Source organism: Lactuca serriola, chromosome 9 (assembly GCF_051521515.1).
Source record: "Lactuca serriola cultivar US96UC23 chromosome 9, Lser_US96UC23_V15, whole genome shotgun sequence".
Lineage (NCBI taxonomy): Eukaryota > Viridiplantae > Streptophyta > Magnoliopsida > Asterales > Asteraceae > Lactuca > Lactuca serriola.
The window spans coordinates 141,503,609-141,528,912 of NC_136416.1; the positions used below are offsets into that span (position 1 = coordinate 141,503,609).

At 33.9% G+C, this 25,304-nt stretch overlaps 3 protein-coding genes across 3 annotated transcripts; all 3 read left to right on the top strand.

Moving 5' to 3' along the window:
- The first annotated feature begins 1,292 nt into the window (after positions 1–1,292).
- On the top strand, positions 1,293–12,689 carry CAND1 (cullin-associated and neddylation dissociated). The gene is made up of 27 exons (XM_079022975.1): positions 1,293–1,545; positions 2,631–2,698; positions 2,804–3,184; positions 3,281–3,446; positions 3,516–3,645; positions 3,759–3,873; positions 3,969–4,126; positions 4,217–4,340; positions 5,132–5,182; positions 5,258–5,340; positions 6,482–6,566; positions 6,653–6,754; positions 6,842–6,940; positions 7,927–8,037; positions 8,127–8,210; positions 8,275–8,415; positions 8,975–9,067; positions 9,153–9,274; positions 9,373–9,775; positions 9,949–10,197; positions 10,442–10,618; positions 10,737–10,883; positions 11,134–11,250; positions 11,330–11,498; positions 11,934–12,011; positions 12,117–12,255; positions 12,415–12,689. The coding sequence occupies exons 2-27, from the start codon at positions 2,663–2,665 to the stop codon at positions 12,509–12,511; spliced, it is 3,657 nt and encodes a 1,218-aa protein (XP_078879101.1). The 5' UTR covers positions 1,293–1,545; positions 2,631–2,662; the 3' UTR covers positions 12,512–12,689.
- A 6,259-nt stretch (positions 12,690–18,948) lies between these two features.
- On the top strand, positions 18,949–19,879 carry LOC145076134 (uncharacterized). Its single transcript, XM_079022120.1, has 3 exons — positions 18,949–19,087; positions 19,206–19,437; positions 19,525–19,879. The coding sequence occupies exons 1-3, from the start codon at positions 18,949–18,951 to the stop codon at positions 19,877–19,879; spliced, it is 726 nt and encodes a 241-aa protein (XP_078878246.1).
- A 1,854-nt stretch (positions 19,880–21,733) lies between these two features.
- LOC145073934 (nucleic acid binding/RNA binding protein) lies at positions 21,734–24,932 on the top strand. The gene is made up of 8 exons (XM_079020403.1): positions 21,734–22,003; positions 22,910–22,978; positions 23,510–23,641; positions 23,730–23,809; positions 23,964–24,039; positions 24,127–24,318; positions 24,423–24,551; positions 24,642–24,932. The coding sequence occupies exons 1-8, from the start codon at positions 21,926–21,928 to the stop codon at positions 24,804–24,806; spliced, it is 921 nt and encodes a 306-aa protein (XP_078876529.1). The 5' UTR covers positions 21,734–21,925; the 3' UTR covers positions 24,807–24,932.
- The last annotated feature ends 372 nt before the right edge of the window (positions 24,933–25,304 follow it).

Below are 25,304 nucleotides of genomic sequence, written 5' to 3' on the forward strand. Positions count from 1 at the left end.
AAATGATTAATTGTTTTTGAAAGATAACCTAAATATCTATAGCCCATACGAGAGTGTTTTATTATTTTTTCTCAATAAACTTAGTGAATTCTTCACCTTAAAACAATCGTATTGAGAAAATCATTGGATGACCAACTTCACAAGGAAAATATGTAAGTTAATTACTTTATATATTTACAATGAAGAAGAAAGTAGAAAGAATACAACTTGCATTATCATAATAACATCTTATATCTATCTCATTCGTGTTCGCACATACCCTCGAAGGCTCCAGCCCACCATTGTTTGTGTTAAGAACAAAATCAAGTTTCTCAAGAAACTCAGGTGTAATGATTGGGGATGAGGTATGCAACGTTTCGTTATACCCCAATGTCACCATATAATCCTTCACAAACACATACATAAAAAAAATTAAAATATCATTGCCTGCGAGACATGTGTCGTATGTTAACGGAAAAACCAAACGACTAATAGAGATATGGACGGAACACATAAATTAAACTAAATGAGGATACTCTCAGTAGAAAAAACAAAAGATCTAGATAAACCACACAAAAAGTCTAAAATTAACTGAAATTTTTTAAGTTATAATAGTTTGAGATAAAATATCGGGTAGCGATTTGTACACAACATTTTTTATTTATATACAACAATCTATGCATTAGACGGTTGTAATAGACAATTATATAAAACATAAATTGTTGTGTATGACTAAAAATATTATATACAAATTATCTTCCTAAAATATTTATATTTATTTATAAAACATAGTAAAAGATATATGAGCGTGTTTGACAAAAGTAGCTATTAGCTGGAAGCGGGTAGCGGTTAGCTGGTAGCTGGTAGCGGGAAACTGTAGCTTTTTATTTGTTATAGGAATGTTTGGCAAAGTAGCCGGAAGCTTTTGAAATATATAAAATTACATAAAAGGACAATTGATTAAAAATAAATAAATATATAAATATATTTTTAAGGGTAATTATGGAAATTGATTTCAAAAGCTCAGGAGCGTTTTGTTAAACGCTACATGAAATAACTTTTAGAATCAAAACGTTTTGTTAATACTAAAAGCTTTACGTCCTGCCAAACGAAGCTTTTTGTTTAAACTAAAACGTTTTATGAAAAAATAAAAGCTAGAAGCTCCAAAACGCTTTCAAAAGCTCCGTGCCAAACACGACCATAAAGATAGTGATCCACACATAAAGGTTTGTTATTTTTTTAATCATATTATATAAAACATTTAAAGTAAGGTTAATCGTTTCTATCAAAACCCTCCATATCCTTTTTTGAACGGAGTATTATTTACAAGATCTGATTTAATTGGGAAAGGTTACTCCGATCGACATTCAACACTCCTACGTGACCTACTGTTGCCTGCCTACCTCTCTCCCTCTCCCTCTCCCTCTGCCGCTGCCGCTGCCAGTTCCGGACTGACTTCCTGACTGACTCAGGAACTCAGCTACTCCGGCATCCGCCGCTGTTTGCTGCTTCTTCCTACATCCGACTGTTGACTGTCTTCTCCTTTTCGTCCATTGAAATATTCGAGTAAGTCGGTTTAATACTAGTTTCAATCCATTAATTGTTAATTTGTCGTGGTACTAAAATCAAGACTCTCCAGTAGCTTTTTGTGTGATGGAAACTTGAAATCCATCTAACGGCCTACTAACCCTATGTATCTTGCCAAGGGTAGACTGGTAGAGTATATGAATGGACCTAGGGCATGCCAAAACTTCATAAAAAATCGATTTAAGTTTCTGCATTTGCCAAACACACTAACAATGAAGAAACAATGTGTCTAGCGTTTCCAACCGTTCTTTGGGAAGAAGCTTAGTTTGGTTTTCGCTCGAGGGGGATTAGTTGAATGGTAACTAAGGGGTTAATCGTGGAGGGGGAGAAGTATAAACTAGAGGGTACATCAAATAAGGGTTACGCCCTTGCTGTAAAGACAATGGAAGAACCTTGTGCCATGAGACTGACTAGCATATTCATTCATATTCATTAGAAGCCAGTGTGAGCAGTGATTGATGATTTTATATTGCAAAATAGAGTTCATACTAAGATAGATTCTGGTGGTTTGTGTGTTTAGTTGCCATCATAAGGTGTGCGTCATGCCATGGTCTTCTATTGAAACGATAGAGTTCAGATAGTGTCCTAATTTAGATGATCATACACTATGATCCTTCATCATCAGCAATTCAGCATCTTCAAGGGAGAGTCTAAACTTCAATATGTTACAGAGAGGCAATATATTACCCCTTTTCCTATAAAACTGGCATGTTTGTCTTTCCATGCTGATTTTATAAATTGATTGACCATCAACCAACTATGCAATGGACCCCTGCAATAACAAGTTAACAAAGATAATTATGTGGACGATTAATCACAACTAATTTGTAGTGATGACAACGAAGACAAATCTGTAGTTCAACAGATTCTTTTTCCTATAGAAAACTTGTAATTCTGTTTGGAATGAGGGAGCAACATAATAGGAAACTAGAATGTGCATGAATTCTAAAGGGCAAGAAACATTATCTATGTGGCTTCTGACTTTCTATTTGTCTGATATATGCAAGAAACATTATCCATCTGGCTTCTGACACTCTATTTGTTTGATATATGTACTTCCACAGGTAATATAAGATCGTTATAGACTTGTGTAAAGATGGCAAATTCATCCATACCTGGTATCCTGGAGAAGGTAAGAAGCTATGGACTTCTATTCTTCTTTTGTGGAGATTTTTTCTTTGTGTTATATTTATACCATATTTAGCACGTATTGAGGTGTTCATGTTTGAATTTGCAGATGACTGGGAAGGACAAAGATTATAGATATATGGCAACTTCAGACCTATTAAATGAATTAAACAAAGAGGGGTTTAAACTTGATAGCGACCTTGAGTTGAGATTGTCCAATATTGTTCTACAACAGCTTGATGATGCAGCTGGTGATGTGTCTGGATTAGCTGTTAAATGTCTTGCTCCTCTGGTGAAGAAAATTCATGAGGCACAGGTACTGGAGATGACTCACAAGCTATGTGATAAACTACTGAATGGGAAAGATCAGCATCGTGACATTGCAAGCATAGCTCTCAAGACAATTTTTTCTGAAGTCCCTACATCATCTGTTGCTCAATCAGTTCTTGTTTCAGTTTCTCCCAAGTTGATAGGAGGAATTACAAGCCCTGTGAGTTACTAAAACATTTCCAATTCACACTTCACAGTAATTGGGCGATATATTTAGTAAGATGTTCATATGCTTTTTGTTTTTGTTTCTATCCAGGCAATGAAGACAGACATAAAGTGTGAATGCCTTGATATCTTATGTGACATTCTTCATAAATTTGGAAATCTGATGACATCAGATCATGAAATGCTGTTAGCTGCGCTATTGCCTCAGCTAAGCTCCAATCAAGCTAGTGTTAGAAAGAAAACTGTGTCTTGTATTGGTATGTAAAATCCCTTTTAATATAAAAGTATTTTATTAAAGTATTAAACTAATTCTCCTTTCATCACAGCTTCTCTTGCTTCAAGTCTGTCAGATGACTTGTTAGCAAAGGCTACAATTGAAGTTGTTAGGCTGCTGAAGAACAAGGGAATAAAACCTGAAATGACACGTACAAACATTCAAATGATTGGGGCTTTAAGGTTTGTCTGTGTATACATATATGACCTTTTCTTTTAATTGTTAAAAGTCGATTGCTGTTATTTGACTAACACATTACATTGTTGACTAATCATGGATTTTTTTAATACTCTAGTCGTGCTGTGGGTTATCGATTTGGTCCACATCTTGGAGATACAGTTCCAATTCTAATTCAATATTGCAAGAATGCATCTGAAAACGATGAGGAGCTTCGTGAATATAGCTTACAGGTATGATTGACTACTTTATCTTGTTATTTAAAACTTCTTCTAATTCAATGTGATTGACTTTTTTTTTATGTTACAATGTAAATATTGTGGTGCAGGCTTTGGAAAGTTTTCTACTTAGATGCCCGAGGGATATTTTCTCTTACTGTAATGAAATTTTACATCTTACTTTGGAATATCTTAGTTATGATCCCAATTTCACGGATAACATGGAAGAGGACACTGATGATGAAGTTCATGATGATGATGAGGATGAGTATGTTTTTTAGTGGTTTTTTTCTTTCAATATGGTATTATTATGACAAATAATAATCTAATTTATTGGTTCTTGTTTTGTTGATGGCAGTGATAGTGCCAATGAGTATACAGATGATGAGGATGTCAGTTGGAAAGTTCGAAGAGCTGCTGCAAAGTGTCTTGCTGCATTAATTGTTTCTCGTCCTGAGATGCTCTCAAATTTATATGATGAGGTGATTCTTTTTCTACCAATTACTGCAAAAATATTAACAACTAAACTAACATATGTTTTCGAATAAATTTGTTTTGATCTAATGTCATTATCTTTATTATTCTTCCCATTGTTTAAGAAAAAAACATGGAGTAGAGACCAAAACATGGGTCTTGTGTCAATATATGGTCAATGTTTTATATTGAAGTTGTCTCTTATGGAGTAGAGACCAAAAGATGGATCTTGTGGCAACATATGGTTTTAGTAAATCATGAATGTTAATAGTAATTCAATCATTTTAATAACTAATGTCAAATTGATAAGTATTTGTTGTTCAACAATCGAACAACATTAATGAAAGTGTATGCTTTTGTTGGGGTGAATGTAAGAAATAGATATGGACTTCCATTTCCTTCTATTGCAACATTGTACTTTTTTTTATCAAGGCATTTTAGTTTGTACTTTGAAAGATCTACCCAGTTATAGCATTGTGCTTCCAATTTGTTTCTTGCTAGGACATTTGACTTTGAAAATTTTATCAAATTACAGCAGTGAAAAATGCTTTGTATTTCAGTGACATTGCTATAGTTGATTAGATTTTTTAAAGTACAATTGTATATTAGGAAGAAATGAAAATAGGATGCTATAATTTCCAAAGGCAAACATGGGCAATAGATAGGGTTTACTTTAACCTGGAAGTGTCCCAAGGAAAATAGGCATGGAGCTATAGACATTGACCTAAAGGGTATAAAAGGAAATTATGAGAATGTATGCATATGCACATGACTTATGTTCTGAGTGCATGTCATGCAGGCTTGTCCAAAGTTGATTGACAGGTTTAAAGAGAGGGAGGAAAATGTCAAGGTACAGGGTAAACATACTTCCCTTATTTATCATGTAATGATTGGACTACTGACAGTTTATTCTGAAATGCTGCAGATGGATGTTTTTAACACTTTTATTGAGTTGCTGCGTCAAACAGGAAATGTTACAAAGGGGCAAATTGATATTGACAAATTAAGGTAAGCCTGCAAATTAGTAACCTTTCACCATGATGTACCTGCTGCTAATTGAAAAGACAACTGATTGCTATGTTTGAGAAATATGAGCTCAAAAATTAGTAACCTTTCTGAATAAAATGGATAAATGTTCCAGGCTTAGTGTGGGAATATTTTTTTGACAACTTCATGTAGTTGATCAATGTTGTGCTGAATATATAAAATATCTTTTGCATATAATGTAGAGATCCTAATGTAGTGTTTGGTATCATGGAATCAGGGAAGGAATGGAATGGTTCATTCCTGGAATGAAAAAAACTATTTATTTTGTCTGATGAAATGGACCATTCCTGAAGGAATCTGATTCCTTTTATTTTGTTAATTCTCATTCCTTAGGTAGGGGATGGTTATGTCATTCTGTCATAGAATGAAATGAAAAATTACAATGTAACCTGTTTTTATTGATGTAACTTTTAATAACCCTAATCTTTACTTTAATAATTTGACAGTTTTAATTAAATTACAATTTTATTTTCTAAAATTTACTAAAACAATAATCTTTTTTGTATTTTGATGAGGTTTTATTATGTTTATTTATCTTTATTCGTGTAAAATAAAATTTTCGTTAATTATAATAAAGTTTTGTATATAGTAGAGTTAACACAATGCATTGTATTTACAAATAATATACAAAATTCATATGAAAAGTCTTTCACTCCTACATGACAACCAAACTTGATCATGGAATGTATTGACTGATTCGAGTACCTTTCTGATTCCATTCCATTCCTCTGTCATTCCATTCCATCCAACCAAGCAGAATTGAGTTTCATGGTCATATGCAATGTGGATCCAGCCGAACCAAAAGTTACCTTTTTTTTTTTCTCTTCTATTTGTTCGTTTTTCTTATCAGTAAAATCTATGCAGCTAGAGTGTAGTTCTTAAATGTACAAAGTAAACGACTCAAGCATGATGCTTATTTTTATAGCTTTGGGTGTCTTGATTAAACTTGAAGGTCACTGTGAATATTTTTCAAAATTTGTTATTCAAGTTAAACAGTATTGTCATCCACTTACTCATCACTTCAGGCAGAATTCAATTGTCAGCTGTTATGATTTTAGCTTGAGTTCGATTTTTTATTTTATTTATTTTTCATATTTTGTAGTCCCAGATGGTCACTGAAGCAGGAAGTACCAAAAGTAGTTAAATCTGTTAACAGACAGCTGCGTGAAAAGTCTATCAAGACAAAGGTAGTCTTATTGAAACTGCTGTGTTTTCATAAACATTTCTTTTTTCTTCTAATTTTTTAATCCCTGTCATAATGCTTTATTTTTAGATTGGCGCCTTTTCTGTTCTGAAAGAACTTGTTGTCGTTTTGCCTGACTGTCTTGCTGACCACATAGGATCGCTCATTCCTGGAATAGAGAAAGCACTTTGTGTAAGCGAATTTGTACAATTATATGTTTCATCTTTTTGCATTTATATATGGTTATTTAACTTTAATCCGACTTATCCTTTTCTCCAGGAAAAATCTTCAACCTCAAATCTGAAGATCGAGGCACTTATATTTACAAGATTAGTTTTAGCTTCCCATTCTCCAGCTGTTTTTCACCCATACATCAAGGTAATGTTACAAAAATTCTTTTGGTTTCTGCATATATTTCCAACAAAGCTCAAACTATGCTTTCTGTCATAGGATCACTTGGTAGGACTGTATTTGTTCTTTGGTAAAAGTTATTTCATTTCAACTTTTACCCTTGTGAATGAAAATGAGAATGTTGAATGTTGATTGATTCTTCGATGAATTTGACTGCAATGTTCATGTCTCAATAGATTCATGGATCTTTAATGAACGGATGCGCGTATATTGACAATCACATAGACATAGACTATGCATTTCAGATGCTTTAGGGAATTATTTAAAGAGTAAATTACACTTTTGGTCCCTGTGCTATGTTGATTTTTTTTGGATTCAGTCCAAAAGGGAATCTTTTGCATTTTTGTCCCTACTGAACTGTTTCTTAATGTTATTCGTCTCTGGGTTATGTAAGTTAACGACCTAGCTGCTTGTTTATGAAAATGACCATTATGCCCTTGTCCATTTCATGTTCTTAATCTCCTTCATCTTCCTCTCCTCCACAAGACACCTGAAACAAAACCAAAAAACATCAGAACAAGAAATACTCAAATTTCAAAATGAAAAACATAAAAACAACAAAAACAAATGAAATTGGGATTTGTTTTTGAACAAAAACTACTGAAATGTATAAAATTACAAAAAGAAGTAAACAAGATGAATTCTGAATGGACGGATAAAAGACTATGTAGCTGGTATCTTAGTGCAATTACCAGCTTGAAGTGTCTAGTTTTAGAGACTATTGTTATGGAATGGATAATTATGTTGCATTATATTCTAAAAGGCACTTTATGATACACCTGCCTATTATAACTTTTTCATAGTAGTTTCTTGAGAGCAATAATGTTTTGCATGTGAGTAAATATTATCAGTCCCTTATAATGTATCCATATAAAGGGTCCCACTATTTTTTTGGTTTCTACTTTAGGATTTTTAGATTTTAATATTACTGTTATTTTAACATCTTCTTTTAGGCTATTTCTGCTCCTGTTTTATCTGCTGTTGGTGAACGCTATTACAAAGTTACTGCAGAGGCATTAAGAGTATGCGGGGAACTTGTTCGAGTTGTGCGCCCAAACATTGAGGTTTTTATCCCTTTCTATTTCATCTATTCCAAAAATTTCTTGTATTTATCTATTTTTCTGCTCTGATATTACTTTATTGATTTGTTTAGGTTTCTGATTTTGATTTCAAACCTTATGTCCATCCAATATATAATGCCATCTTGTCGCGATTGACAAACCAAGATCAAGACCAGGTTAGTACTTTCTTTGTGAACTTGTATTGGGAATTTGGGATAACATTTAATTGTCTTTCTCCAGGAGGTTAAGGAATGTGCTATTTCTTGTATGGGGCTTGTTGTTTCAACATTTGGTGATCATCTCACAGCAGAATTACTGGCATGCCTTCCTGTTCTTGTAGATCGAATGGGAAATGAGATAACCCGACTTACTGCTGTTAAGGTTTGTTTATATACTTTCTTTGGGTTTCCTTATTGAATGCTCAAGCTTTTACCAAGTCAAGTTCGAATGTGTTTAGTTTGTGGATTCTGGTGGAATTGGAATTCAATATTCCATTCCATTGCGTGTTTGGTTCCAAATGGACATAACTAATTCCATCAGATACCTTCACTTTTCCATGTTTGATGGATTTTACCATTCCTAGGAATGGGTAGAAGGAATACAATTTCATACTATATATAACTAGAAAAATTATTTATAAGTGAAAATCTTGAACTATTCATTTTTCGTTTTAATATTCCATTCCACTTTTTGTCAACCAGCAGTTTACAATCTGTTAGATTCCCATTCTCTTAGATTTTGATTCCTTTGAGAAATTCCAATTCCTTCCAAAACATTATGGAAACCAAATGTCCCGTTAGTATCATATACTCAGTAAACAAATATGTAATAAAGAGGAAAATGAATGAAAAACAAAAGGTTGGAAGGATTAAACTTGTATAAGATACAAAGTGGGCAATAACATATACTTATATCTCTGACCCTTGAATTTTTTTTTCAGGCTTTTGCAGTTATAGCTGCATCTTCACTGCACCTAGACCTTTCATGTGTCCTAGAACATGTAATTGTGGAGTTAACTGCATTCTTACGCAAGGTATAACCAACACCAACATTTAAGTATCATACAATAAGGGAATTCCTCCTTGTTACATTGAAAATTGAACCATTTTTGAAAACAGGCTAATCGAGCATTAAGGCAAGCAACACTTGGTACCTTGAATACACTAATTGTGGCATATGGTGATAAAATCGGTTCCACTGCTTATGAAGTTATCATTGTGGAACTTTCAACATTGATCAGGTTTCTCACTTGACCTTTGTATAAAATTTTCAAGTTATTGTGTTTCGGCATAATGTAAAATGTAATATTTATATTTTGTTGGTTTTGAACCTTAACAGTGATTCAGATTTGCATATGGCGGCTCTTGCCCTGGAACTCTGTTGTACCTTGATGTCAGACAGGAGGTCTGGTCCAACTGTTGGTTTGACTGTCAGAAATAAAGTTCTTCCACAGGCTTTGACTTTAGTCAAAAGCTCATTGCTTCAAGGACAGGCCCTTTCGGCTTTGCAAAACTTTTTTGCTACTTTGGTGTACTCTGCAAACACGAGTTTTGATGCTTTGTTGGAATCTCTTCTTTCAACTGCTAAACCTTCACCTCAGTCTGGTGGTATTGCAAAACAAGCTTTGTTTTCCATTGCACAATGTGTTGCTGTACTCTGTCTTGCTGCTGGTGATCATAAATGTTCATCTACAGTCAAGATGCTCACAGACATCTTGAAAGATGATAGCACTTCTAATTCTGTATGTTTCCAATCCCTAATTTCTTTCTTCTTATTTGATTGAATGGAGGGATTCAAGTGATGTACACTACTAATATCTAGGCACTGTGATTTGAAACATCAATCCAAATTTATACAAGTGAAATCTGACAACCCTAGAGTGTATTCAGATTGTCATGTGTTCATCTTTTTCAGGCCAAACAACACCTTGCGTTGCTATGTTTGGGTGAAATTGGGAGAAGAAAAGATTTGAGCTCACATGCGCACATAGAGAACATAGTTATTGAATCCTTTCAGTCTCCCTTTGAAGAGATAAAATCTGCAGCCTCTTATGCACTTGGCAACATTGCTGTTGGAAATCTTCCAAAGTACTTGCCATTTATCTTGAACCAGATCGATAATCAGCAGAAAAAACAATATCTCTTGCTTCACTCTTTGAAAGAGGTATCTCCAACTTTATATATATTTTTTTCTTTTAAATTCCATTTCGGATACCAATCATAATGACTTATGTAAATGGTTTAACTGCAATAATAGCAACACACTATCCATCCTACTTTTATTTCAATGCTACAATGGATAGATTTTCCAAAGTACAATGCCCTTATAAGAAAAAACTGAGTTTAAATGAAAGTATGTTGCTGTTTCTTGCATTTATCTAAAACGGAGATGATTTTAAACTTTTCAGGTGATAGTGAGACAATCTGTAGATAAAGCAGAATTTCAAGATTCTAGTGTTGAAAAGATACTAAACTTGCTATTCAACCACTGTGAAAGTGAGGAAGAAGGTGTCCGCAATGTAGTAGCTGAGTGCCTTGGAAAAATTGCCCTCATCAAGCCTTCAAAACTTGTCCCTGCCCTCAAGGTATATATATATTATATATATATATATATATATATATATATATATATATTTTTAACCTCCTTTAATATTTTTTAAATTAATTAATAAAATGTAATTGTTTCTAATATAAATTTTGTAGGAGCGAACAACTAGTCCTGCTGCATTCACCAGGGCAACGGTTGTTGTTGCGGTCAAGTATTCCATAGTTGAACGACCAGAGAAGATCGATGCCGTCCTCTACCCTGAAATTTCCTCATTTCTTATGCTTATCAAGGATCAGGACCGGGTAAGTCTCTCTCTCTCTCTCTCTCTATATATATATATATATATATATATATGTATGTATATGTATATGCTGGAATCAGGGAAGGAATGGAATATGGAAAGAAAACTTTTTGTTTTGTCTAATTCAATGGATTGGACTCAATGGACGTTCCAGAAAACCCTAATTCTTTTTTTTTTGTTCGAAAGGAATATCTATAGTCTATATGCATGACTTTTGAGTATGATCTCTTAAATTTGATAAACTTGGGCAGCATGTTAGGCGTGCAGCTGTTTTGGCTTTGAGTATAGCTGGCCACAACAAGCCAAATCTCATCAAGGGCCTTCTTCCAGAACTCTTGCCACTTCTGTATGATCAAACAGTTATTAAGGTAATTATCATATATATCCAATTGTAGTTATGAATGAAATTAAATATGTAGTGATTAAATTGATGTGTATAATCGACAGAAAGAACTGATACGAACGGTGGATCTTGGACCTTTTAAGCATACAGTTGATGATGGTCTTGAGTTGAGGAAAGCAGCTTTTGAATGTGTAGATACATTGCTTGATAATTGTCTTGACCAGTTGAACCCTTCTTCTTTCATTGTCCCTTACCTTAAATCTGGTCTTGATGGTAAGCAAGCAACCTCTCATAAATACTGTCTTCATTCACTCATGTCGATGGAACAAAAATTGCAAATTTTCTTGTTCCACCCAAAAAGACGAAGAAACAAGTTATATCTAATCTTGTTAGTGAAAAAGACTTAAATACCCTCCTTATCGGAAATAACCCTATAAATCTTGTCTAGTACAATATAACAAACGTAGTGTGAATCTACGTTTGTTGTTTGTTACTGGACTGGATATGCTTTCCAGGGCTATTTTTGATAAGGAGGGCATTTACGTCTTTTTCTCTAACAAGAATAGATATAACTTGTTTGGGTGGAACATGAACTTGTAGTTTTAGTCCCATTGACATTGGCCTGGCCTTGGTCTGCTCTGTAATTTGGTCAACTGTTGTTAAATCATATATTCAATAATATATACTACTCTTATTTGTTCATTCTAGATCATTATGATGTTAAGATGCCTTGCCATCTCATCCTCTCCAAACTTGCTGACAAGTGTCCTTCGGCTGTCTTAGCAGGTTGTTATTTTTTCTTTATTATTATTATTATTTTTTTTGGAAGTTTAGCAACTAATAATTCATGGTAACTAACTTATAATATATTCTTCAACATTTATTACACAGTTCTAGATTCATTGGTGGATCCTCTCCAGAAAACAGTCAACTTTAAGCCCAAACAAGATGCTGTAAAACAAGAAGTTGATCGCAATGAAGACATGATTCGAAGTGCCCTTAGAGCTGTTGCATCTTTGAATCGTATCAGGTATGTGTTTTTTTTTTAATATATTTAGAACATTATATTTTCAAAATACCTAACCAGTTATAGGTTTATTTGTTTATTTGTTTGGACAAGGTATTTTTTCAAAGTATAATGGTGTAATAGGAAAGAATGAAAGTGTAATTGTATTGTTGTTTTTTGTAGTGGAGGAGATTGTAGCCATAAGTTCAAGAATTTAATGGCTGAAATGGGGAAATCACAGTCGATGTGGGAGAAATTCTGTTCTATCCGCAATGAGTGAAAACATTGGTTCCTTTCGTATAGGGTAGGTGTTAGATTTTATTCATGGTTTTGTGGTTTTATAACCTTTTATAACCAATAGCATCTTTTTTTGTCATTCATTTTTTAGAAGTTGTAAACTCGCTTTCTGTAATGGAACAACAAAATAAGAAACCCACAACTTATTTTGTGCTACATAACTCCCATTCTCCACATATCCTCATAAGTATCTTATTTTCACCTGTCCTACGTAACTAAATGACTAATCTTAGGGTAAAATACAACCACATTTTTTTCTTGCCTTCTACATTTAGAGTACATTTCTATCGTGTAATTATACCATATAAGATGTCACTGGATGCAATGTCAATTGCAAATAGACGAAAATGAATATGGTTCACCATCTTCAATGTCATAGTGGACGTCATGTAGTAGAATTTTAGTACTAGTTTAGCCGGTTAATTGTACTCCAATGATGTAATGAAAAAGAAAAAAAACTTAGGCGATATATTAAATACAATTAAAAGACAGATGATCTCTAAAGCAAATTGTATACTATGATTATCATTTTATGTCATTAGCTCTCAATTTTACTAGAAAAATAAAATAAACCTTTTATAGACATTCTCAAATTAATTCCTATGATCTAACAACATCAAACATTACAAGTCTTCCAATTAATTTGGTATTTTATACCCTTTAACATATCTAACTAAATGTGTTCTACTTTAGTATTTTGTACCCTTTAAACATACTTACCAAAATGGCCTTAACGCCATCCTATATCCACGTAAGGAGAATAAAATATTCGAACAATCTACAGATAGCAATAGATGAATTCAATTACTTGCAAAGTGAGATAGTCATCAATGCGATAATCACTTAATCTTGTCAATATGATCCTTGGATGATTTTGTGTGAAATAGGAACTTGTATGTGTAACACACTAAGGTAAAAATGTTTTTAAAGTTCTTTGTCCTTCATAGAAATGCTGGACAATTTTTTTTCACTACTTTGGGGTCATTGATGGAGTTGGTTCGCCAGCCATGAAACAAAAATTCAAGTGAACACACTCTTCTTCAGATGTTGGCTGATATTCCATATTTGGTTTTGAAAACCATTTTACTTCTTTTTCTTCTACAGTCGATTCTCTAGTTCCTTGATTCTTTGCAAGTAGTAAGCTATATCTTTGATAATTTCTTTGTTTTTCGGGTTGAGTCCTTTTCATAGAGGTTTGTTCGTTGACATTTGTGGCATACAATATCTTCCTCTACATGATTGTCGACCTTTTGTTTCTGAACAACTCCTTTAGTGGGTTTCGTAACAATGTTTGTGTCAGATTGTCATTGAATCGATTACCATGTTGAGTTTGTTGAAAACTTGTTTGTTGATTTTGAAAACCATTTTATCTGTTTTGAAAACTAGATTGTTCTCTCTAAAATTTTGTTCGAGGATTATTAGACTAAAAGCTTATATTCTAAAAGTTTTGTCTAGAGAATGGTCTAGGTTGGCATTGTCCCCTCGGTTTTTAAGATTGTCCTCTTTAATTTGAGATCTGAAATTGCTTTGATTTGGTGGTGGCAAAAAGTGTTAGATACTAAAGCACAAAGTTTGCGATAATATGCTTCCTCATCATGATTAGGAAAATATATGGTATTACTCGAAAGGCTTGTTCCTCTTTTACTATAAAATCCTGATTAGGATGATGAAGACTTTAATTTTGAAAAGATGCATGATTGGATGAAAGCCTTGATTATAACTTTGATTGAATCCTTGATTTTTTGAAACTTTTTGGTTTGTGAGTGGACTTGTAGTCATTAAAGCCAAGGTTCCAACAAAATCTTGAGTGGGCGGAGGAATCGAAGATTCATATGATTACAACAGTGGCGGAGCCGGTCACGGGTAGCACATATAAAATTTTGGGGTAACACATCGAAAAAATTACACTACACCAAAAAATTCTCAAAAGATTTCTATTGTGCCTGAAAATTTGAGGGGTATTATGAGCAACCCCGAACACCTACACAAATCCTCTCCTGATTACAATTCTCCATACAACTCGTATAAAGAAGCAATATGAATACCTAGTGATCCTTGTAGACCGTTTAAAAACTTAATGTTTATCTCATGTTAATTTTTTTGAATATTTAAATCTTTGAGCTTTAAGTGAGGCTAAAACATGAAGTTTTATTTATTTTATTTTATTTTTATTTCCCATATTTCACTCGTTTCTTTTAAAATTTCATTTAGAGTCATCCAAACATCGGAAGCAGAAAGGTTTTGATGTTGGGCATTTGACTTAAAATACTATTTGTGATAAGAGACACCAATTCATGTTTTTCATACGTGGATCGTCTTTCACTTATATTAGTAACCTAATCATGATTCGGTCATTTATGTTGCTTCCCTAGTTTTCTCTAAGAAGAAAATGTCTTAGGCTTCTGTTTGTATCTCTATAACATACAACAAGATTCTTGTGATTGCTTCCTCCTAACTCAAATTTGCACTTCTAAGAAAAAAGAACACCCTGCCAAAAAGTTTAGATTCGTCACAATTTTGTTCTTTTCAATCTAACCTTCTTTCTTACATGCTTAATTTTTTTTAACCGAAGAAACTAGGTAAAAAACAAGGTTCTAAAAAGCTCGCCATGACTCCAAGGCTTGTGCCTGCCGCCAAGTTTTACCAAAACGGCGCCTTAACTCATATATGTGCATAAAATAGAATAATAGTTGAAAATACATATAAAAATATTAATTATATACAAAATTGCCGCCTTAAGTCACGCTTTACAAACGACGTAACTCACCAAGGCTCGGAAAAACTTGAAGTTTGACATTGTCGTCAAGGCACGCCTTACGTTATTTAAAATCTTGGTAAAAAGTATAAGTTTTTGCAGTGGGTAGATGAAGAACATATCTAATTGAATCCCAAGTTTTAAGATGAGCTTGTAGTTGTTAAAGAGGAGGTTTCATGTCTCAAAAAAGAAATGAATGAGTTGAATAAGAATTCACGTAGTGATTAGGTTAAAAAAACATGAAATCTTCTATAATAATATTAAATGATATTATATGATCCCACTACCAAACCAAAATCAAGAAAAGTGAAACATGATTCCATCGTCCAAACAAACCACATATGAGAACACTTCATTATTGATCATTCTATGTATGATGCTATGTGAACAAAACCTAAAAAAAACTAGTCATAAAGACTGAATATGTATAAAAACAAAACTTATTTTGCAAAGAAACATTAAAAACTAAATATGTTCAAATTGATAATTTAACCATTAGTAGCCGGTCATAAAAACTAAATATGTATAAAAACAACAAGTTTAATCACTTATTTTGCAAAAATAAAACAACAAAACTAAATAGATACGAGCTAGAAAATATATTATCTTATTAAGTCATTTCTTTTACGCACAAAATGTTTTATAAATGATAACATTTTTTAACTTATTTATGGTTCTGGTCGAGTGACACATTGTTTCATTATTGTTGGAGTCTAAATATTTTAATACGAACATCATAGTTTTTTGACAAAACTGCACAAATGGTCCCTGTGGTTTACACAAAATTGCCACTTTGGTCCAAAAAAGTTTTGGCTAGCACCACAAGTCCAAAGTTTTCATTTTCTTGCATATTTGGTCCAATGGGTTAACTTCCGTCTATTTCCCTCTGTTAAGTTATGTTTGACTAGTCAAATCAGGGGTATTTTGGTCATTCCCTATTTATGCCCCTTATTTTATATTAATAAAGGAGAGTTCGTATGTATGCATCGCCATACGGATAATATCGAGCCTAATTCACATTTATAGTCCTTAAAAACCGTGAGTCGATACAATTTCCCTCCTCATTGACTGAGGATCAAGAACCCTAAACTGATTACAAAGGTTGATAGCTTTGATCAGGCGAGTTTCGTAGTGAATGCATATACCAATGTGACACTTAAGGTTGTCAAGCACGTCATTCGACCCAAGGGTGGTTTATGGTACGTAATTTTGTTTTTGATCATTTTCTTGATTTGCTTACAAGAAATCATACCTTCTGAAGTTTTTTTTTTTTGCTCTTGTTTTGAAGATGGACACCCAACATTGTTTACCATCAAGCTACATCATGGAGGTGAGTTCACAAAGTTTCCAAATGTCAACTACATTGAGGGTACTGTGACGTACGTAAATATGGTGGATATAGAAGAGTTTTCTATTCGCGAGATGGATGTGATTATGAAAGGGTTAGGATACTCAGTTCCTCTAGTTATCTACTATAATTTTCGAGTGCCAAAGGGAGACATGCATTTTGGGCTACGGGCCCTAGGAAATGATGAAGATGTCCTCAATCTTGCCCAATATGTGAAGGAGCATAAACTGATAAGGGTTTACACCGAACATGGTATTACTAACTTGCTTACTTACTTTATGGATCTTAAACCTATAAGAAAAGTTATTATTGAGCAATTAGAGGAGACTGATGAACATCAAACCCCCCCAATTAATAACCAACCCAGTGGCATGCCACAAACATGCATACCACCTGTGATAGCAAATGAAGCTGCTTTAGCCTTGTCGATATCCCCTGAATATACTAAGAAAAGGGAATTTATCAAGGACAAACCATTGTCATCATGTATTAAGAAATTGGTGATGGATGATGTTGGTGTTGATATGATTGGTGGGAATAAGGATGATGCAGCTAATGAATTTGACCACGGATTTAATGAATTTGATGAGGCATGTAATGATATTAACCGGGATTTTAATGAATTTCATGAGGCATGTAATGATATTGACCAGGGATTTAATGAATTTGATGAGGCAGCTAATGACTTTGATATTGGGTTGTACCAACAGATTTTACAGTCTAATGAACAAAATGTAGATGATGAGGTTCATGAAGGTGAGGAAAATGCAGTTAATAAGGAAGTCACTGAAGATAACAAAGAGACTGATGAAGAGAATCATGACAGAAATGAAATTAATGATGAGAATGTAGAGATGAGAGATTTTGCAGTTGATGATGGAAGTGAAGATAACATAGAGACTGATGAAGAGAATCATGACATAAATGAAATGAATGATGAGAATGTAGAGATGAGAGATTTTGCAGTTGATGATGGAAGTGAAGATAACATAGAGACTGATGAAGAGAATCATGAAAGAAGTAATGAGAGTGAGGACAGTGATAGTGATTTCTGGGTGGATGAAGACAACATAATCCCTGATGTAGAAGTAGATATGAGGGATTTTTACATGAATATAGATCTTGAAGCAGAATTTCTTGAAAAAATATTATCAAAGCATAGAGAGAATGAGAGTGATGAAGTCAATGAAGAGTTGGATGTTATAGATAATGATCAATGAGATTCATTGGATGAGGGTTCTGATATAGATAGGAAAAGAAGAGTTGTAATAAAGGAATTGGGGAAAGAGACTAGGTGTTCTCAAGGTGAGATACACAAGGTAACTTTTAGGATAGGACAAAAATATAAAAATAAGAAGGAGTTAAAGGAAAAGATACAATTGCATGCACTGGAAACAAGAAGGAATATATTCTTTGTGAAAAATGAAAAAATGAGGTTAAGGGCAATCTGTAAAGGAACTGTAGCCTTTAATGATGGTCATGTGGGTGAACCTACCCCTTGTCCTTGGGTGATACAAGGTTCTAGGTCAGATGTAAATAGTAATTGGTTCATAAAAACTTACAACCACAAACATAAATGCCTCCAGACAAGAAAAGTTAGATATGCAACAACAAAGTTTATCTCTAAGCAAATAATGGACCAGATTGAATCCAACCCAACAATCCCAGTCAGAGCTCTTTAAGAACAACTTCAAAAGGATTATCAAGTTGGATTCTCTATTCACAAGGTATTCAGGGCCAAATCTACTGCAAAAAAACTTGTCCAGGGTGATTACAAAAAACAATATGATGTTCTTAGAGATTACATCCTGGATTTGCAGTCTACTAATCCAGAAACCACTGTGAAGTTAGAGTTTGATTCAGAACCCAACCTAAGTGCTACCTCAAGAAGGTTTAAAAGGATGTATGTGTGTTTGGGTGGAATGAAGAAGGGATTTAGAGCTTGCCTGAGGGATTTTCTAGGTTTTGATGGGGCATTTATGAAGGGCCCTTTCCCAGGACAAATTTTAACTATAGTTGGGGTAGACTCCAACAATGGAATATACCCCCTAGCTTATGCCATTGTTGAGACTGAGAACACTGACAGTTGGAAGTGGTTTCTAGAGTGTATTGCAGATGATCTGGACCTATATGCAAACTCAAACTTCACATTTATAAGTGACAGACAAAAGGTTTGTAATTTGTTGTTTATATTTAACATATTTGGATGTACTATATTAACTATGTTTTAATTCCTTTACAGGGATTGCAGGCTGCCATTTCTTAGTTGTTCCCATGTGCCGAGCATAGGTTTTGTCTCAGGCATATACATGACAATATGAGAAAAACATGGAGAACTAATGAGTACAAAGAACACTTGTGGAATTGTGCTACAGCTACAACAGTACCAGAGCTTAATCATAGGATGCAGCAATTCAGCTCATATGATATAGAAGCAGATTCCCCCACAACACTGGGCAAGAAGCCACTTCACAGGTATATGTTTGATCCTTTTGTGTTGGTATATGTTTGATCCTTTTGTGTTATTATATGTTTGATCCTGATATTATTGTGGATTTATTGTGGTGTTTTCAGGTAGAGCAGTTTCAGATATGCTTCTGAATAATCTTTGTGAAGTTTTTAATAGCAAATTGATTGAGGGAAGGGACAAACCACTGATAACCTGCTTGGAGTACATTAGGGAGTATATGATGAAAAGAATATGCAATGTCATAAAGGTGAAAAAGAAGTGTGTTGGTCCACTAACCCCATCTGCAACAAAGATCATGGAAAAGAATATGAATTGGGAATCTCAGTACACAGTTAGGTGAAATGGGTCAGATAAATACCAAGTGCAAGGGCCATGGCAGGATCAACATGTTGTTGACATGGTTGAAAGAGTATGCAGTTGTAGGAAGTGGGAATTAACAGGACTCCCTTGTAAGCATGTCATTGCAGTCCTAAATGACAAAGCAGATAATGGTGAGGAAGTTGGAGAGCTGCACACTTATGCCCACAGGGTACATTGGCTAGAAACATGGAAAACAGCTTATGTGTACAAGGTAGAGCCTATTAAAGGTCGATCAATGTGGCCTATAAGTGAATGCCCAATTAAAATCACCCTTCCTCTACACAAAAATCAGCATGGAAGGCCCAAGAAAAAGAGGAGGCAATCTGCGGAGGAAAAAAGCCAGAAGAAAGGAGACAATGTTGTTAGTGGTAGTGGGAGTCAAAGCCATATTGCTAGTGGGAGTGGAAAGCTTACATGAAAGTTTATCCAAGTAACTTGCAGCAAGTGTAAAATTAAAGGGCACAATGCTAGAACTTGCAAAGGTCAAGGGGGTAAGTGATTGGATTTCAAGGGATTTTGATGTATGTAGGGGTATAAGTGGCTTTTTGGGATAATGTTATGTTTATGTGTATTGTATGTGTAGTACTTTATGTGTTATGGGGTTTAAGCATTTTGGATGTTATTTTTGGTACTTGATAGTGTACTCTTGTGATGTATGGGAACAATTTACACTGGATTTGATGTAATGGCTTATGTTATGTTTAATGTCTTGATGTTATTCTCATATATAACTTTTTGTTGTAGAACTTGACCAATATGCCCTTTTAAACAAAACATACAATTGTCATTCATAATGTGTAAACCACAAACTAAATAAATTGATCAATATGCCCTTTTAAACAAAACATACATTTGTCATTGATAATGTGTAAACCACATACAAAATAAATTGACCAATATGCCCTTTTAAACAAAACATACAATTGTCATTCATAATGTGTAAACCACAAACTAAATAAATTGATCAATATGCCCTTTTAAACAAAACATACATTTGTCAATTATAATGTGTAAACCACATACAAAATAAATTGACCAATATTCCCTTTTAAACAAAACATACAATTGTCATTCATAATGTGTAAACCACAAACTAAATAAATCGATCAATATGCCCTTTTAAACAAAACATACATTTGTCATTGATAATGTGTAAACCACATACAAAATAAATTGACCAATATGCCCTTTTCAACAAAACCACAAACAAAATAAATTAGTCAAAATGTACATACCAAATATAATCACCACTGACAAATTCTTGCAAAACATGTCTTACATTGCTTACATTTTAACCACAAAAGACTACCACAAAGTATTGCCCAAAAGATTACATTGCTTAAACAAAATACTACCAAAAACATTAAAACACTACCTAAACCATTACACTTCAATATACTGCTTAGAAACCACCCAAACCATTACATTTCAATCTACTTCTTATAAACCAGAACAAACACGAACAACACCCAACTGCATAAGAGGTAACACTTGAGTCTTGTGTTTTGTCACTTCAATTTGTTGATTGACCTCAGTAGACCCGGTATAATAGTTTTTGAATGTTCACAAATTGGACCATCAAACCACCCAATAAATCGACATTTGGATCCCTTCAAAATTTAAGAAACAAAAGAAGATCGTAACATGTAATGGGAGATTTATGCTGAAATCCAAAAAAAAAAAACATTTGCCTATCTCAGTAGGGCATCCCCAGAAGCGTCTACCTGGATTTTTATCAGTCCATGCTGTGCGAACTATGGCCATTTTACCACAAAAACAAAGCACCATTTTTGATTTTGATTTCTTGAAGAAATCGATCGCAGAGTTGAAGAAGACCAAAATGAGAACGACAACAAAGAAGAGGGATTGGGATTCGTTCTTATAGCTCTCCTTTATTAATATAAAATAAGGGGCATAAATAGGGAATGACCAAAATACCCCTGATTTGACTAGTCAAACATAACTTAACAGAGAGAAATAGACGGAAGTTAACCCATTGGACCAAATATACAAGAAAATGAAAACTTTGGACTTGTGGTGCTAGCCAAAACTTTTTTGGACCAAAGTGGCAATTTTGTGTAAACCACAGGGACCATTTGTGCAGTTTTGTCTAGTTTTTTGGTTAACATTGTTGATACCAAATGTTTGTAGGGGACAATTGAGAACAAATGTTTCTCTAAGGGGCACATGAGAAAAATATTAGTTTGTCTAGGGGCCATATGTGTATTTCTACTATTTAGCCAATCGAAGTTTGTCAGAATAAAGATCACTGAAATATCAATTAGGGTTCCCGTTCGTCATATTCTTGTTCTCCTCGATAAATATTGTTAGGGTTTTATCTTACGAGCATCTTAAATCACAGTACTAATCGAATTCGTACTGTTATTGCGTATTTGGATGCACTAAACCAAGGAATCCAACCGCAAAAGAAAGAAAAAAAGAAATAAAAACACAAAGGAGAAGCATGGAGGGAGGGGGCGAGGAGGTCAGCATAGAGGAGCTCTCTTCAAATCTCTCTACTTACAGACAACAGCTTCAAGAGGTACTTGCAATTTGGCTTATGTGCATATAATGATCATTCATTTTCGCTGGAATTATACTTTTTTTTTTTTTTTTTTCTGATATAATTAGATTTTTTTGTCTTGCGTTTTGGGCAGTTGAATGAACTTGATTAGAGAATAGAATTTAGAGTTTTGTTTGAATCCTAATTTTTGTTGTCCCTTGTGGGTATGTTTGTTGTCGTCGACTGTATGATGTAGGGTTGATTTTCCGTCATGCTTACGAGTGAAGTGGAATCTTTCTGATATCTTGTCATCCACACTATTTGATTTTTGAAAGTGCAAGCCTATCTCCATACTATTGATGAACATACATAAATGCTTGTTGATAAGTATCAACAACGGACATAGGTAAACTATCTTTAGATAATCGATACAATTGAATGACTATGTTGCTGTATCAATCTAAGCTTTTGGATGAGTACTTATGTCAATTGAGGACTCAACTGCTCAACATGCTCCAGTGATCTTATTAGACAGTAATTTCCTCTGATACAGAATGCAAGTAGATAGATATTCAGTTATTTAAAATGTTCAGGCTGCAGTTTCTTTGGGCCTCTTTAGAAATGCATAGGCTAGTTCTCCCCAGCTGAAAAAGGGGTAGTTGATCTGTATTAGGTTTGTAGCTAATGTTATTTGATAGGATTTTTTCCCTTCGATTTGGAACTTGGAAATATGTTTTTCTCAATCCACATTTCATCCAGTTTATATCTTATTAACTATCTGAAACCTATAGGTTGTTGTTCCAAGCTCAATACTAACAAAAGCTATGTATATTTTCTTTGTTTTTAGTTTCTTCCTCAAGAAAACAAACATCATTTTTCATTTTTATTCTGTATAAATGTAATACACTGTGTACTAACTTGCAAGAACTCCTTGTTAACAATCAGGTCAGGAAGCTTTTGAAGGATGACCCTGGAAATTCTGAGTATGCTGATGTGGAGAAAGAGCTTGTGGAGGTGATCCAACATAAATTTGTCACATTTTACCAATTTGAATTGTTTGTTGCTTTGACTTTGAGTATGGTTTGACTTGGCATTTAACTTTCCTCTACATCTCTATCTGTTTGTGTTGAACACAGTAAACAGAACAAAAACAATGATGTTCATCATGTTGTATGTAGCATTGTTTCGACACAATAAACCGATTTAAAACTAATTATAATATCTTTAAAATTATGTTATTTGAAGTGTAGTATGTATTTAAGTGACAAGAGAGAGCCCTGATGATCTTGGGTTTAGAAGGTGAATAGAAAAATATTTGGATTTGGAAACTCCATCAAAGATGTCCATCACTTCTTGTATCTTGATTTCTGTGCAGGTGTCTGCTATGTGTTGTGATGGCCAATCTACTTCTACCTCTGTCTCCTGATTTCAGATGTTCACTAAGATTATGAGTTTGAAACAACACCATTTTTATCTTACTGATGTGGAAACAAAAACTACAAAGCGTTTTAAGGTTTGACTTTTTTTTTTTTTTTTTTGATGCAGGTGATTGCTTTGACTGAAGAACTTTTAGCAACTGCACATGAAGAAGCTGGGAATTCTGAAGTGGGAATTGGGACAAGTGCTGATTTATCCCCTGGTTTTCACCATTCTGGAGGTACCTTTCAGAATGATGCTGTAAGTTTCTTCACTCAGTTGTTATGTTCTCTATTTTAAACCCTTTTTTAATCAACTTCACATTTTTTTTTTTATTATTTTCGTTAAGGTCTCAAGTGGAATGTATGATGGTCACAAGCTTCCTATTGGTGCTCAAGTTCAAGCTGTTTATAGTGAAGATGGCGAATGGTATGTCTTTTGTCTTTTTAAAAACCAAACATTTTTTTTTTCACAAAGAAAAGTTGTTTTTTCCTATTTGAACATAAAAATCTATTTTTTGGTTTTGCCACCAATTGTTTTATTTTTTCTGTCTTATCTATGTTTGATTCAGTTGAATATGCAGGTATGATGCAACGATTGAGGCGTTTACACCAAATGGATATTTAGTTGCTTACAGTGGGTGGGGAAATAAGGAAGAGGTATCAATCTGTTTTTACTTTTCTGCAAAATGGAAAGAAAAAAAAGTGATAATAAAGAAATATTTATTGAAATATATATATGTTCAGGTTGATCCTGCTAATGTTAGGGCTATAGAAGAAGGTATTGTTGATCCTCTTGTGGAAGCTGAAAAGGAAGCAGAAGCCACTAAGCTAGCTCTTAAACGCAAGATTGCCCAAGCAGCTACTGCTGACGTGGACTTCCAGTCAAAAAGCTTACCCGCAAAACTTCGGATCGAACCCGAAGATCCCGAGGATGTGGTACAAAATAACAACCAACCTATCTTTTTTTTTTTTGTTACTTTCATTAATTATTTTTTAATAATTAGTAAACAAATAAATAATGATTTTTGATTAATGTGCAGAAAGCTGCTAAGCGGAAGAAGATACATGCTTTCAAGTCAAAGATGCGAAAGGAACAAATTGAGGTTACACAAAATAAGAGACAAAATGCATGGCAACAATTTCAAACCACCAAAGGTCGTGCTAAGAAGGTATAATTGGTTTTTTTTTTTTTTTTTTTTTTTTTTTTTTTTTTTTTTATATAATATATGTAATGATAATAATTAATAAGTGGTTGACAGATTGGGTTCTTTTCGGGGCGGAAGAAGGAAAGCATATTTAAATCTCCTGATGATCCTTTTGGGAAGGTGGGTGTGACTGGAAGTGGGAAAGGTCTGACGGATTTCCAAAAAAGGGAAAAACATTTACATCTCAAGGGAGCTAATGCTGAAAACACCGAAGAGTAACTAGAATTTAGAATCAATCCCATTATATAATTGCTTGTACAACTTTCCAGATATGTTGGCTCATATTTTCACTTTGTTTTAGATGGTTAAATCATTATATATTCTAGCTTTTCTTCCCTTTCTCTAGAGTTTGAATCAACATATTACTTTCGTTAACTGAAATAAATATATTATAGTAAGACTTATAATGTGGAATGATGTGTCAATCAATTAGAGCACTAACTCTACTTAAAAAGAATTAGCTCCAAAGAGGCTTTGAATGGGGCGGATAAATAATGAACACACTCCAAATTCTGCTATATCACTGAGAAGAGAATGCACAATTTTTCACGCGTTAGATGCTTCTGGGGATTAATCAAAATTTACCAAACTCAAATATGACCAATATCAACGCAAGTACAATGTTTTGAGACACGTACACATTTTCAATAACAAATACCAAATAAATATTGTTGCCACCACCAGAACCGTTTCACAACTGTGTCTAACATCTGATGC